Source organism: Uloborus diversus, chromosome 5 (assembly GCF_026930045.1).
Source record: "Uloborus diversus isolate 005 chromosome 5, Udiv.v.3.1, whole genome shotgun sequence".
Classification (NCBI taxonomy): domain Eukaryota; kingdom Metazoa; phylum Arthropoda; class Arachnida; order Araneae; family Uloboridae; genus Uloborus; species Uloborus diversus.
In genome coordinates, this window is record NC_072735.1 from 101,130,941 (window position 1) to 101,148,201 (window position 17,261).

General features: G+C 33.2%; 1 protein-coding gene across 1 annotated transcript in view; it reads right to left on the bottom strand.

Moving 5' to 3' along the window:
• Positions 1-17,261, bottom strand: part of LOC129223044 (transmembrane channel-like protein) — an 86,805-nt gene that overhangs the window by 12,467 nt on the left and 57,077 nt on the right. Inside the window, 4 exon segments of the mRNA XM_054857608.1 lie at positions 3,522-3,600; positions 4,545-4,670; positions 6,988-7,227; positions 12,078-12,145. Of these exon segments, the coding sequence (XP_054713583.1) occupies positions 3,522-3,600; positions 4,545-4,670; positions 6,988-7,227; positions 12,078-12,145 (513 nt within the window).

Genomic DNA, 17,261 nt, shown 5'->3' on the forward strand with positions numbered 1-17,261 from the left:
TTTTGTTGCCTACAGAAGCTAAAACAATTATTTATATTGGCATGAGGTTTTTCATCCGAATGGAATTCGTCACTGTCGACTTCCTTAGCATATACATGTACTACTTCCTCATATTCCTTACATCTATGTATAGGGTGATTATAATTTGAGTTCAAATTTCAAAACTTTCTAATTAAAAAAAATACTGGACAGATTAACTTGATATTTCACCCGAACAGTCATGAGGTCATAGGAATTTGTTTGCCAGAAATACACTGTAAAAAAATTCCGAAACGTTACTGGTTATTTCCGTGGAACGTTTCGTGATTTCAGAGGTTTTCACCTATTTCCCCAAAAAATCAAGTATCTTCGCAAAAAAGTTTCCTGAGTTCCTAAAAGATGCACGAATGCAGACCTTGCACTGGTGTGAAAAATATTTTTTGCTATCAGTTTAAATATTGACGGAGCGTGTTTATCAAGTGTATCGGCTTTAGACTGTTTATGACTCTTCCGGATTGACTAAGATTCCAATGGGAGCAAATAAGTCACTGGATAGCTACAGTTTTGCGAGGCAGGAATTGCAGGCAAGAAATATGCTTGGTTCTTGCTTGCAATTTTCGCGTAGCTTGGCCGTGGTTGCTCTAATATTTCTGGAGCTCTCTTGGTAAATCAGGAAGGTTCTAATCAAATAAATTAAACCTATTTAATTTTTCTAGATAGTTCACGACTGGCTTTAATAGGGGAGATTTCTTAATATTTCAGAAAGGTTACTGACTTTTATCAGAAAACGTTCCTGGTTTTTGTAAGATATGTTACTGACTGAAATTGGGCACATCAGCTGCCTATTATTTTCCAGGAACGTTTCTGAATCGTTTTTACAGTGTAGCAATAATAATAATGAAAAGGTTCAAAATGTGCCAATGGATTGCCAGGGTAATTTAACGGAAAAGCCTGCTGAAGGGATTCGTTATATACAAAAATGTTGTTTGCCAAAAAAATATGATAGATTCCTAGCATTTTCGAACAAACTATTATTAGTATTTTCAGCAAAGACAGTAATATTGACGAGAGAAAACGATGAACTTAATCAAACAATTACATTATAGATCAGTAACTTGTTCCATATTCTCCTCGCCTTGCTACGCTACAACTAGTAACTGGCAACTCAAAGCGACATGTTAAATGCCAGATGAGGTGATCGGTTTGGACTGCATGAACGAGGTGGGCATGTCAGGTCTTTTAGTAACTAGCATTAACTAGCATACCTCCACAATAGCAATTTGATCCCTGACTGTGCCATCTATCAGTATATTTTGAAACATGTTTTTTCCTTCGCTAAAAAAATTCTCATGTCCTTACGAGCTCATTTGGTGAAATACCGGGTCATTTTGATTTGCATTTTTTTTTTAATTGGAGCGTTTTGAAATCAGAACTTTAATTATAATCACGCTGCTTGCATGATAAAGCACTTGGATTGGCTTTGTGGCTTGAAACTAAGGGTTTTGGGGAGTTTAACCCTCCAGCAGGATGTCATATCTTTGAATACCCACACTGTAAAAACGATTCAGAAACGTTCCTGGAAAATAATAGGCAGCTGATGTGCCCAATTTCAGTCAGTAACATATCTTACAAAAACCAGGAACGTTTTCTGATAAAAGTCAGTAACCTTTCTGAAATATTAAGAAATCTCCCCTATTAAAGCCAGTCGTGAACTATCTAGAAAAATTAAATAGGTTTAATTTATTTGATTAGAACCTTCCTGATTTACCAAGAAAGCTCCAGAAATATTAGAGCAACCACGGCCAAGCTACGCGAAAATTGCAAGCAAGAACCAAGCATATTTCTTGCCTGCAATTCCTGCCTCGCAAAACTGTAGCTATCCAGTGACTTATTTGCTCCCATTGGAATCTTAGTCAATCCGGAAGAGCCATAAACAGTCTAAAGCCGATACATTTAATAAACACGCTCCGTCAATATTTAGACTGGTAGCAAAAAATATTTTTCACACCAGTGCAAGGTCTGCATTCGTGCATCTTTTAGGAATTCAGGAAACTTTTTTGCGAAGATACTACTTGATTTTTTGGGGAAATAGGTGAAAACCTCTGAAATCACGAAACGTTCCACGGAAATAACCAGTAACGTTTCGGAATTTTTTTACAATGCAAGATTTATGCAATGGTATACAGATCTAATACAGACAGATTTAGCGTTTTGTGAAACTAAAAATTATTGACGGGAAGCTTGAATGCGTAAGCTTATCTGCTAATTGGCTGACGGATTTAACGTCTCATGAAGAAAAAAAGTATTGAATTTGAACACTCAACAAGCGTTATGTAAGAGTTGGCATACGGATTAAATGTCTAATTAATATAAAATTTGTATATTCTAGCTTTATTTACCTATATTTGACTACATTCAATTTGTTATCAAAACAAAACAAAACTAAGTTCAGTTTGTTATGAAAATAAAACTAATGTATAAACGCAAATAGAGTAAATGTCTATCTATGAGCACTCAACCACTAATGACCAGTTTTTTCTTTTATTGTAAATAACAAGTTTGTAATCAATATTTTAAGAACAGCATTTGTGGATTTTTTAAAAATAGCATCGTTTAAGAACACCCTCATCACATTTTTTTCAAACCTAAGTTTTATCCATGTTTGGAAAAAAAAAATCATAAGTTTTTTTTATTCATTTAAGTTTTTGAAGTTTTTTTTCTTAAGGCTTCATTGCTGTTTCTTATCAGATCTCAGTTTTATTGGTCCTAACTCATTCCTTTGTTTTTTTTCTATCATATAGGTATATTTTTGTCATTAATTAAGATATTTTAGTTCCTATCAAGCTGATATGCCCATAACTAATCAAGTAAAATTAGGTATCCCAGATACCGGCACTTTTGGCCATTATTAATTAGAATTCTTATTTAGCATTGATGTTAAAACAAAGGCCAAATTCAGCAGTAGATAAATTTAAAAAAAGGTAGCAGTATAATAGTTTTTATTTATTTTAATTCATTTATTTATTTTCGCTCTTGTTCAGACGAACCTTTCAAAAGCAATTTGTCAGTTATTCATTTTTTAGTTTTAATGTTTTTCAAATTGATAAGTTAAAATTTGATTACTTCGTAAGAAAAATAAATGTTTTAATATAGTTGAATGCTTCTTTTGTGTATTTTCTGAACATAATTCAATCCAGATATCCAGCTTGCATGATCATTTATTAGTTTTTAGTGTGACCATAACTGGTCAAACCAGCGTGGTCAAGTTTATGTCAAAAATAAATAAATAAATAAATAAATACATAAATTATAATTGAAAGTTAATGAAAATTTCACAGTTATAAAAGTGCAATTTCTGAGTTCTAACACTGTGAGAAATAGTTTTTTCTGTGAACTAGAACACAACTTTACAATTCAACAATTTCCAATTTTTAAAAAAAAAATATTTAACCATGCCCATAAATAGTCATTTACCCTTAGACGTTATTCTTATTTATGAAATATTTTTAATTCAGGGAAAAAAATAATTTTCCAATACTTACTCTTCGTAATTGAAGCTTCAAGTCATTGTTTGCTTCTCTTAACGATCCAGTCAAGGAAACAAGATAGTAAATGATCAACCTAAAACCAAAAAAGTTCTACTCTATATAACGAACGATGTTAATATTCTACAAGTTGATTATACTGTATTTAATGTTGTTTAATTTTCTTTTCAAAGATAAAGGCATTTTATGGCAAAAGCAAGCAATGTTTAAAGATCGCATAAATTTCATTTATTTAGAACGAACTTTCTTTAACAACGCTTTCAATACTGTAGAAAGTATTTCCTTTAATAATACAACTATCGGAAACCCTGCTTTGTGAAATTACTTTTTTTCAAGCACGTTTTCTCTAATAGTTTTATATTAAGGGATATGTGAGTAAATGGAGATTTTTTTCTGTCTTTATTTCATTCTAATACTTGCGTACAAAATATTAGAAAAAAAACGAGCTGATGTGTGCTTCACATGACTTCCTTTTACTCCAATTTAATGTCATTTTTCCATTATTGGTAATTTTAATGTGATTCAATAGTTTACTCTCTAAATATCACCAACGTTTGCCAAATTGAAACCAGATTTAAAAAAAAAAATTGCCAAATTTGTCGCCAAGTAGGCGACAAAACTTGGCGACCAAAAGACTGGTGATATATTGCCAAGTGTCCGCCAAATTGTAACACCACTTGAGTTTACATCGAAATTAACAATGATTTCCCCCCAAAAGGGGCAAAAGACCCCCCTTAGAAACACCCGAATGCAACCAAAAAGAAGAGTGCACAACTAGACCCCGCTAGGAGTCTACGTACCAAATTTCAACTTTCAAGGACATACTGTTCTTGAGTTATGCGACATACATACACACATACATACATACGCACATACATACTTACGTACATACAGACGTCACGAAAAAACTCGTTGTAACTATCAAGTTACGTGCTTTGTTTTCTCGATGTTGCCAATCTGCTAACACGTAAAACATAAATACATGACAATTATAAGTGAAAACTAAGTTTAGACACTTACACCAATAGCAAAAGTAAAGGAATGACAACTCCAGGTGAGGTTAAATATTGAACAACTTCAACCATAAAAGTAGGAAGAGCATTCAGTACGTAACTCGTCAGAACATTGTAAATCCTTCTCTGAGAACTAAACCAAAGAAAAATTACATAACATTAAATGAATGGCTTTCAATAAACTTCCACTACTTCATTCATAAACACCCCGGTTATGAAGGATACAAAATTTACATTATTACAATACATACGTATTACCTTTGAGAACTTTAATAAAGATTTTTTTTTTACATTTCATGATGAGGAAAAATAAAGCAAATGTCAATTTGCATCGTTTTGGAAGTGAGCTACTCTTACATACAAAGGCACAGGTTCAAACCTGACTCCAGTCAGTGGATTTTCAAGATGAAGAAAATCGACAGCGTTCATGTTGAATAACTATGCGGCATGTGAAAGATCCCTCAATTACTGGTTCCACTTGGAGTGTTCTTGGAAAAATTATATTCATGCTGTATTTTCGCATCAAAGAGTGCCAAGGTGTTTTTATCTAGTGGGAAAACTGGGCTTCAAGTTTATCATGGCGATAGCATCTGCTAATAGTGGCACTGCATGAAAGAATGGATGCTATATCGGGGGATCGTCCTAGAAGGTTGTGCCTCTAACGCAGTCCCATCAGAAAGGAAAATTCCAGGAATTCAAATTGGCTTTTAAACAAACCTGATTCCTTGCTAAATCCAATTCAGTGATGTTTCTTAACAATGACTATTTCAATTGTTCAAAATGTAAGCGTTGAAACTTTTAACGCTCATTGAAGTTCAACAACGGCCTGAAAATGTATTGCAAAATATCTATAAACATAACGCCCACACAATGTCACATTCATGGATGTTCAAATTAGATATTAAAGCTATATGACTCTCTGAGCCTTAGTTACGTGACCTCATATTCATGTGCCTCAAAATGTTAAACCAATTCACATAACTTTATCTTTGTTGATTCTTATTTATTTAATCCTTTTCACGGTCTATACGTTTCATATAGTGACCTCTTAGTTAATCATCATATTAAAAAGAAACCAGCTAATGTGTACATCACATGACTTCTTTTTACGCCAATTTAACGATAATAGCTCCTCGGAGTAAGCAAGGAAACACTAAATATTTTCACCCCTAGTTTCTTTCTTATGAACCGAAGCAAAAAAACGTATTACACAGATTTATTTCCCCATTATTGGCAAATTTAATGTGATTCAGCGGTTGACTCTTTAAATATCAACAACATTGGCCGAGTTAAAACCAGAGTCAAAAAGTAAAAAAAAAAAAAAAAAATCCGCCAAATTTTCGTCAAGTTGGTGACAAAACTTGGCGGCCAAAAGCTTGGCGATATATTGCCAAGTGTTTGACAAATTATAATACACCTTGAGTTATCATTGAAATTAACAATGGTTTCCCCCCAATAAAGTGTAAAAGACCCCGTTAGAAAGAAACATCCGAATGCAACCAAAGGAGAAGGTGCACAACTAGACTCCACTAGGAGTCTACGTACTAAATTTCACCTTTCTAGGACATACCGTTTTTGAGTTATGCGAGATACATACGTACATGCACACATACGCACATACATACGTACATACGGACGTCACGAGAAAACTCGTTGTAATTAACTCGAGGATCGTCAAAATTTATGTTTCGGGTGTCTGTATGTTCCTAGGCATATATCCACGTGTGGTCGGGTCGGAAAAAAAACTCAACATTCATTCGGGGGTGAGCAAAATGGAAATTAAGGCCGATTTTGGAGTGAAATTTTTTTCGCGAATACAATACTTCCTTCTTTTGTCAAAGGATGTAAAACAGCATAGTGTCAGCTTGTCAGAAAAACATGTCACACACTTAATAACATTTCCTTATCTCTTTGACTGGTACGTTGTTTAATTGTATTTCAAACGACCAATTATCTTGTGTACGTTTTTTTTTTTTTTTTTTTGCTGAACAAATTGAGTACAAAGCGTCAATGCGGTGTCTGGGTTGTTAAGAGTTAATGCATGTAGTTGCGTTAATAACACGTGTTGCAAAAAAAGCGCAGCAATCGATGAAAACTAATAAAAATGACTCTTTATTGCGACAGTGAGTGCTTTGTCAATTGCGACGCATGTATTACAACTGCAGCCACTCAAATTTCCTCAACTGCTTTAAACCTTTTTTAACTAAAATAATGTTTAAAATCGTCTCTGTGTAATCAATTTGCGACCTGTTTTGCATCCATCAATTTTTGGCTTTGTGTACAAGTCGCGCGTCAGAGTTGCGCTTGCGACCATATGTTTCTTACGATTCTTACTTCTCATCCTCAGCTCTAACACAACTTAAGTTTTGCCCAAGGGTTTCGGATCATCCTGTATGCTACAAAGAAGGGTTGTGGTTAAAACGATATTAATAAAGGTAAAAACAACTTACCTGAATGGTCCACAGTGCCAAGATGGTTGAAGCCAAACACACGCAAATCCAACTGGAAGAGTGCAAAGGAACAGCATGATCAATAGCAAAGCGTAATAAAAATTGTTTGACCCGGAAGCTCTGAACACAGTCTCGTGAGGAATGTTGGCCGTTAGAACGGCCCAACTACGAACGTATACCAGAATACATAACTTGACTGAATTGATGGCTGGCAATCCGGGTGAGAAAAACATTCCCATCCTAAGGAAACAAAAAAGAGATGTGATGATAATTGAGATTTTTATACTTATTCTTACCAGGAAGCATCACGATGAAGGAAATTCAAAAAAATTCCAAATTGGTGGCATTCGAAAGAGCATTGGAAAACATGTTTATGGCACTGAAACTACGTGCCCTCGTGACCACGTTATCGAAATATGAGGTCTTAAAAATTGCCGAAATTTTTAGTAAAGTCGCCGAATTTAGCGAGTTTTGTTCAGAAATGGAAGGTACGGCGCGAATTTAACATCTGCATCTGACAAGACATTTCACTTCCATATTTGGTCACCACCAAAGCGCTTGAGAAATATCGCATTAATTCTTTACTCGGGGTGACTACCATGGCGCGGGGTGTCGTGGTACAGTCTGCGGCATTGAAATTTTTAGGGGCTTGTGTTCCGGGATATTAACGTGCAACTGTATAGGGGAAAACGCCACCGCCCGAAATATTTGTTTTATTTTATTGTATAAACAATGGAAATATAATGTATATTGACTTCAAATCATATTTTCTTTTGGCGAATCCCCTAGACCCCAAGGGGAGTTCCTTCAAACATTTGTTTCCAACTACAGAAATGTGAGTGTGGGTGTGTCTTTTGTTGCTTTTCGAATAACTAAAAGTAATTTTCTCAAATAATTTAATTTGAACCTCCCCTCTGTAAAATGTTATGGAGAAGGTCAAGATAAAAATGTCTTTTAGCATTTTAGGTAGTAGTAGTAGATGTAAGTAGATTTTACTTCACTAGTTTGCAGATGTAATAGAGGTGGAGTGTTATAGTTGCCCCGCAAAATGGCAAGGAAATCCATTGGAAAATTTTAATAAACAAAAAATAAATAAAGTTTGGCATCAGTGCAAATTTTTTGAGTCAAAAAAGAAAGTTCTTTCCAGATGAAATGTTGGAAACTGTCAGTCTCTCAATAAATAATGTATCGAGAAGTGTGTTTTGCAGAAACAAAGTATCGTCGAGGCGCTAGCGATAAGCAACTAATAGGTTTGTCAACACATAGTGTCGGGTTATGTGCTGTATTGTACGTTATGTACACACATATTTGTAACTTTATTTGATCGATTGACATCCTGTTTTTTAAACGGTATTTTTTTTTTTGGTTATTTCCAAAAATTCAAACTACCAATGGTACCAATTAGTTCTGATTTTTGACACTTTACTGTAGTAATAAAGCAAATTAAAACATACAGTGAGAAGTTCCCCGAGCTTGAACTTTTTGGAAACCAAAAATTCTCAATTTACCGAAAGAAAATTCAAATTTTGCCGAGCGATAAAATATGAGTATGCGCAAATAATAATGTATGAAAAGTGACTTTCGGGAGTTAAAAAATTGTAATTATGTCCTCTAATTTGCCGAACTGTCAGACGAACTTTGTCGAATAAGGAAAATTTTTGGGAGGTCACAGTGGCCTCCCACCAGTGCGCTCCTAACTGCAGTCAACAAGAACGACCTCCTATTACTGCGACCGATCTGTCATAGGGTTCGAGCACAAAATCTCGTTTAAAATTCACAGATGTAATAATATTTTAGCATCCAATAGAACGTATTAACTGAATACATTTGAATATACCGTTCAAAGTTTAAACTTTTTTGTTATTCTTAAGACTGTCCGTTAAAAAACTGGTGTTTAAAACTTTTATGCTTCTGCAGGTGAAATATTTCCACTGAAAGAGTTTATTCGATGATAAAACTGTTTTGAAAAAAATATGATAACCGTAGAGAAACGGTAAACACACTTTAAAGTCTTTTTTTTTTAAAGTCGTAAATCTGAAGTCTTCAACAGTATCTAAATACGAAGAAAACGACATTTTTAAAGATTTCAAACCATGTTCTCAAATTAAAAAAAAAACGATTTCTGTCAGTTATTTCCAGTGTGTTTTTCGTTATGTGTATCGTTTTCAAGTTATGTGTAAGCCCTCTAACAAGTCAAATAAAAAAAATAACTGTATTAATTTTTATTTTGCTTCGTATTTGAATTCCCTTTTAACGTGAAACATAATTGGTAAAAGTGACTTCAGTATTTTTAAAAATGACTAAACATGCAATATGATGTGCATTTACGTTATAGCGACTTTCAGTTGCAGTGACAGACTTTTTCGAACTACAGGGGTTGTTGTAATGAAAGTCGACTATAAAATTTTTGATAAGAATCTGTTATGAAGTAATTTCCGACATCGTTAGTTTTGCTGTGCAAATTTTTGACATTTACTATCCGTTGTTTTCTTTTTTTTTAATTATTATTTTTTTATTATTTTAAATTAAAAACTAAACATTTTCGCTAGCAGTGGTCAAACAATAAAAACTTCATGAATGATAATAACTTTTGAAAAAATAAATAAGAGCTGGGATACTACAATCCATGATCATTTTCTTTCAACATCAAAAACTATCAATTTTATTTTCAATATGATATATGTTTTTTTTTTAATTATTCATATTAATTCTCGTACATAATTATTAATTACTTACAAGACATTTTATAACAAGAGTACAAACTTAAATTAGTTAAGTAAAACACACTTGAAATGCACTTAAATTCTGAAATGCATTATTATCACGATTACAAAGTTAAATCCTACGTTCAATTTCGTTATAAAGTTGTAGCTCCTCTGGATAAAGCTCTCTAGTTTCCATTTTTCAGGCTTCATAGTTACTTTTTAATTTTACACACACAAGTAAAGTGTTAATTCAAAACATCGTTTACGCGCTTTGCAAGATGACCAGAAATGGGAATGAGAGTCTTGCTAGACGCAGGCGATGAAATCACGTGGTATTTTCAATTTTTCGCCAAGTCTTTAAATTTGCCGAATTTTCGTAAGATTTCGACAGACTTTTACCCCCCATATCTCAAAAACAAAAGGACGAGGGCACACAATATTTGGGTCAAATTTTTTTCTAAAGATACTCTTCGAATGCGATCTTTTTTAACTTTTTTCATGATTACTGAACTCGTGATGTTTCCTGGTTAGAACCATATGCCCATTTCTTTCTACTTGTAAACCACAAACCGTGGTACATTAGGGTGGTTCAAAAATACATGTAAAAATTAAAAAAAAAAAAGCTTCTCCTAGATAACGGGACACCCTTCAATATTTTTAGACTTGTGGACAAAAATATACTGGAAGAATTTTAGTTTCCCAATTTAACTGAAAGAGGGTGCTCAAACCCCTCCTCCAAACTTCATTAGTATGGGGAGAGGGGTAAAAAAATACATTGAACTGAAAAAACAATGCTACATATTAAAATATGCACTAGTAATATACATATACATTGCAATAAAATAATTATTTACAAAAAAAATAGCTGGGTAAATTAAATGTTTCTAAACTTGTGGCATTTTCTATGCTACGGCTAATGTTAAATTAAAGGGTCATTGAGCACCCTCTTAAAATTTGAGCAAGAAGCTAAAACTTTTACAGCATAATATTATTAGTAAGTTTAAAAAAAGGGGGGGGGGATCCAGGACTCTAGCTGAAAAAAGGGGTTTTTTTGAACAATCTTATTGTATATATTTACCCTATGGGTTTTTTTCTCTCGTAAAATCGGTCTTAAAGCTATAATCTGATTCATAACTACATTTATTTTTGTATTTTCATGCTGAAGAGAATTGTGAAGAGCAAATTCAATTTTATCAAGGTTTAGTTTTTGAAAATACGATTTAACAGCTAAAATAGCTGAATACCTGGTTAAAAGTGCTCAGAACCCAGTTTAACCGCATATAGATATCTACCACGGTTTGTAGTTCCAGGGTTATGACACTTAAAAGGTGCTTGTAATATTAAAATACGAATTTAAATAATAATGATAGCAACAGTAACAATAATGATAAGGTTGCAAAATGTCTCACAAGTTTATAAAAAAGTAATTTGGTTCTAAAAATTTTAAAAAAGTACACAAGCACATATAATTTTTTCTATTTGATAATAACGGCAACAGAACACTAATATAATGATCACAACATTTCATCTGTTGCATGCGTTATGTAGAAAATAAAGATTGAGATTATAATATCGCTGTTAATCTTCGAAGCAGTACCACTAGTGCCCACATAATAACGAATTTTCAAGTTATAAATTTAATTATTCCTTGAGAAAATTCACTTGTCCTATTAGCCCCCTGTCTCCCCTACAAATCAGATGATATTTTTTTAAACTCTTATATTATATTTTGGGTTATTTTTTAATAATATTCCAGAAGTAGTTGAATAAAGGAAAATAAATGTGCAGTATTCTTGAAAATCCTGGAATTTTAAATGCTCAGTTCAGTACTCGCCTTACTATAATTAGTACCAAAACAAAACAAAAACTTAATAAAAAATCGCGACAGTGTATTGTGTTAATGATGGTTTGGAAACAGAGAGAGAGAGAGGAGCAAAAGGTGGGTGGCTCAAATGAACTCTCGGACCAGGGACCTACAAAGGCTTTATCAGAACCTGTTGGCAACTTCTTCTATAGTCGGGACAAACCTAACCTGGCAGCATTGTGAAGACTACGTAAATCCTAACCCTAACCAGGTTTGGTTTACCCCAACTACAGGTGAGCAGGTTTTTTTTTTAACAGTGTAGTTTTGTGTTTAATTTCTCTATGCGCTCTCATATAATTGTTCAGTTAACATAAAACTAGTCTAACTCACTAACAGTTTTGTATTTCAATCATATTTTTGTATATCTGTAAGAAAATTAGTTCCATTTTTAATTCGCAGCTCATCATGCTTGTCATTCAGCTGAACTATATGTGATTCTAAACTAGAAGAATATTTCCCATTAAGGAAAAATCAAAAATTTTCTTCAAAACAACATTAAAAGTCAAATTATAAATACTTACCATACCAAGCCTTGATTATTCACCAAATGCAAAATATTTTCAGCTATTTTAAAATCTCCATAGCCGGGCTGAAATTTTAAAAATATTTATTGTTTACTATTGTTTAAATAGAAATAAATACTCAAATTTTTGTGTGCTATACAGCACTACATTTTTGATTAAATTTCACTTAATAATAGGGTGTCAAAAAAATTCTTGATACATTTGAAAAATTCATAAAAATGCAACAAGTTGTAGTATCAGCATGCGGCCTTGTGCCATAATACTTCACAGGTTCAAAAAAATTTAATGAAATCGTAATAAAAGGAAAAAAAAACTTTTTAACAAAAAAATTGAACCGCCGAAAAAACTGAAAAGCAAAAAATAATAAACCATTTTAATTAAACCTTAATAACTGAGTTCTTAAACTGATGTAAGTATACCTAAGTATATATTTTTGTAATAATTTAGAGTTTTTAATGAACGTTAATAACTCAGTTCTTAATTTAATGTAAATATACCTAAGTAGTTTTGAGTCGGTGCCAAACAAGCAAATTAATTATTTTTGTAAAGCGTGAGGCGCAGCGGTGGCGTATGGCGACACGCCCCTTCGCCGGAAAATGCCGAGAGTTCACGAAGTTAAACCCGAACGTCGTCGAGTGGTCTCGAAGAAGCACGTGTCGAGTATTTGGCTGCTACTGAGCTTTTGCCTCATATACAACAGTCAAAATGTTTATATCATTGTTCATCATACTGAAGAAGGATTTCTCATCTTGTTAAAAGCTCAAATAAATGGTTTTGTGGGTCATAGTATTATTCAGCGTAAGTATGGCATAACAACTGTAGCCGTTAATTGCATACATGATCCTGAAGATTTTTCTCACTGGTTGTTTGCCTCTCTCGTGCGAGGTCCCAAAGGTTTCAAAGCTCCAACGAGAGGTACTTTTTGTTGTATACGATCTACTAGTATTCATGATTTAATGCTGGCGTGTGGAGGGAGCATTTTTTGAAACATTTATGTTTATCGCCGGACATTTCACATTACATTGCTAATTTTATTTGGTTATTTCTTTAAATTTAGGTAATTTTGGGATCTTTGTTTATTTATTGTTTGGCACCGACTCAAAACTACTTAGGTATACTTACATTAATTTAAGAACTGAGTTATTAAGGTTAATTAAAAACTCTAAATTATTACAAAAATATATACTTAGGTATACTTACATCAGTTTAAGAACTCAGTTATTAAGGTTTAATTAAAATGGTTTATTATTTTTTGCTTTTCAGTTTTTTCGGCGGTTCAATTTTTTTGTTAAAAAGTTTTTATTTTATAATTTTTTGTGGCTATAAGCTACTAATGTGGCTATAAACTGTATGCTTATATTTTTGATTACTTTTAAAATAGCTACCTACCTTACTTTAGCTATTAACACACACACACACATATATATATATATATATATATATATATATATATATATATATATATATATATATATATATATATATATATATATATATATAATCGTATTTTAACAATTATCTGTTGTGTTACATAAATAATTTTAAAAAAGCCGGCTTTATATTCTAACATGGGTAGGCCTACAAAAAACGCTGCTCGGATGAGGAAAAGATGTTTAGAACAATCTATTAATGAGAAAGAAAAAAGGTTGGAAGCAAACAGAAAGAGAATTACATTAACACGTTCACAGGAGAGTTTAGGTCAGCGCGAGGAAAGACTGTCGAGAATGAGAAGCTACAATCAAATTTACATGGGACCAAATTCTAGGTATACTCTTTCCAATAAAAAAACAACTATTGAAATCAGACTATTCTGTAAAAGTTATGCGTCGTCTTACACGAAAAAAAGTAAAAAACCTGTGAGTGAACAATAACTCACCCCTGTTTTCCATCCTTTAGGATAGGAAATTTTTTTCCAAATTTATATGGGAACAACTTCTGGGAAAATTCTTTCCAATGAAAAAAGAACTATCAAAATCGGACGAACCTGTGAAAAGTAATGCCTGGTCATACATGAAAAAAAGAACTTACACATACGGGTCGACTTGAGAACCTCCTCCGTTTTTCCGTCGGTTAAAAAACTAATCCTAATTACAAATACCAGAGATTGAGAGGTCTACACTGCCGTGGGCAGGTCAAAGGCAGTAACTGCATTTTTTTTTTCATTTCTTTTCTTTTTTTTTTTTTTTTTTTTTTTTGCATTTTGTCATCTATTGTACGTTAGCTTTGTTGTACAAACTAACTTATTTGGTTTCCGCTGAAAAAAATATATAACTCCAACATTTTCTTATTGTTAGTACTACTGAATCCAACACACATTTCTTCAAATATCTCGAAAACTCATTTCTGCAGATACTGCCGCTTACCTGCCCACGGCAGTACACACAAGAGACATACAGGTCTGAAGCTCATTCATTGTGAGCTTTTTTTTTTGTAATACCCAACTCAGAATCAAAAAATCTTGGAGTGAACAACTAATCACCCCCTCTGCCCCTCCCTTAGGGTAGGAATTTTTCCCTCAAATTTATAGGGGAATTACTTCAGGCTATACCCTTTCTAATAAAAAAAGAATATTCAAAATCGGACTATTCTGTAAAAAGTTATGTGTGGTCATACATTAAAAATATATATATATACGTGTCGACTTGAGAACCTCCTCCGTTTTTTCGTCGGTTAAAAATAGTATGTCACCATCACTAAACTTCGCCCTATTTTTTCATACAAATCCTGAATATAAAAAATGTTTGACGACTGGCACTGAAAACTAACCCTAATCACAAGTACCAGAGATTGAGAGGTCTACACTGCCGTGTGCAGGTAAAAGGCTATAACTGCAATTTTATCTTTTTTTTTTGCATTTTGTCATCATTGTTTGTACGTTAGCTTTGTTGTACAAACTAACTTATTTGGTTTCCGCTAAAACAAAATATAATTCCAACATTTCCCAGTTGATAGTACGGAATCCAGCGCACAATTCTTCAAATATCTCGAAAACTCATTTCTGCAGATACTGTCGTTTACCTGCTCAAGACAGTACACACGAGAGACATACAAGTCTGCATCTCATTCATCGTGAGGTTTTTTTTTTTTTTTTGTTATACCCAATTCAGCATCAAAAATCTTAGAGTGAACTACTAATCGCCCCCCTTTTCCCACCCTTAGGGTAGGATTTTTTCCCTCAAATTTATATAGGAACAACTTCAGGCTATACCCTTTCCAATAAAAAAAAGAATATTCTCAATCGGACTATTCTGTAAAAAGTTATGTGTGGTCATATATAAAAAAATCTGTGAGTGAACAACAAATCTCTCCCTTTTCCCACCCCTAGGGTAGGAATTTTTTCTCCAAATTTATATGAGACCAATTTCAGGGTATAACCTTTCCAATAAAAAAAGAATTATCAAAATCTGACTGTTTTGTAAAAAGTTATGTGTGGTCATACATTAAAAATCTGTGAGTGAACAACAAATCAACCCCCTTTTCCCACCCTTAGGGTAGGAATTTTTTTTCAAAATTTTTATGGGACCACCTTCGGGGGGGACCCTTTCCAATAAAAAAAGAATTATCAAAATCAGACTGTTCTGTAAAAAGTTATGCGTGGTCATACATTAAAAAAAAAATATACGTGTCGAATTGAGAACCTCCTCCGTTTTTTCGTCGGTTAAAAAACAAAAGAATGAATGCCGCATCGGTCATTCTGACAAGCCTTCACCAATCTCTGTGCTGTCGTTGCGACGTGTGTATAAATAAGAGCTACATGCCTCAATTCGAAACAAACAATTTAAACCTTACTAAAAATTTGAATAAAACCGTCTTAGTTTTTTTAATATGGCCTGCCTGTATCGCCAACCGACCGTTTATGGTTTTGTGTGCAAGTCAAAAAGTGCGTCAGCTTTCCGTTTGTGACCTTACCGTAAATGCGGGCTATTTTGGCCCACATTTTAGAGCTTTTCTCATCTTTTCTCAATAATTTTGTAACTATTCATATTTCCAAGCTGTGGAAACTTTTTATACACATTTAGAGCTCTCTTAATTTAATTTTTTAATACTGATCACTTTGTTTCAAAGTATTATAACTAGTTTTGATTGTTTTATATTTGGGCCAATGTTACCCTTACGTTTTTGTTACTTCGGCCTTAAGTGGTTTTCCCTATTTAAAATGATTGTAGAACTAACTAGAGCAAATAAAGATGTGTGTTTACAGAGAAAACATTTATTTTAAAGAAAACAACATTTTGCAAGATGTTTGAGTCACACACATTTGTTTTAAGGAAAATTAAAAATATTTATGCAATGTGTTTTCATACCTAGTAATTGTCTCAAAAATTACCGACAGTCTTCTTTTCATCAGTTTTGGAGATTGAATAATTTTACTAAGATAACGCAATTCTTAAAACAAAGGGTCCTAAGTTTTTGCTCACTTCCAAAAGTACGATGGATGATCCCCAAATCATCCATCCATCACGTACCAATCCCATGGTACGTTCCATGATCTCAACATTAGCTCCTTGTTCTTCCAGCTATCCTTGAAAACCTGACCTTACTCCATTCCACAATAACAAAATTTCGTAAACTTTCCAACAAATTAAAAAAAATTTGTAAGAAGTAGGTGCCCAGCTGGGTCAACGTTTTCTAAACCTCCCGCAACTTTTTCTCTTCATATCTCATAATAAAAGTCATGTAACTGAGCCCTGGTAATTAGAATCTGTAATCTATCTTTTAATTTGATGCTGGGAATTCCTCATTTTTTCTTATGTTTTCCCACTTTATAGTTTTGCTTTTAGCTTTTCTTTTCTTTTACAAATCTCTCTGACGGATATTTTGAAGTTTTTATGCTGTGCCAAAGTAGGTAGTAATTTTTAGGCTAGGAGATATATTTTTATTGTAAAATTTTTAAAGAAAAACCTGAAGAGAAATGAGAAGTACCACTATGCTGCTACATCGAGTATTAAATAGTGTTCATAAATAAGTTCTTGACAAACTCTTAGCTGATATAGAACTGCTTCTACATGTAAAAGTCTGAGAGGTTTTCAAGACACATGTTAGCACAAGGAACATAAGACCACTGGTGTTGCTTCTTGAGGAGAGCTATGAAACTGTTTGGTTTATATTACTAAGTGCTTGCCCTTTAATGGATTCTGTCAAAATATATTTAAAAATTGCTTTCTGAAGGTTTGCAGAGAA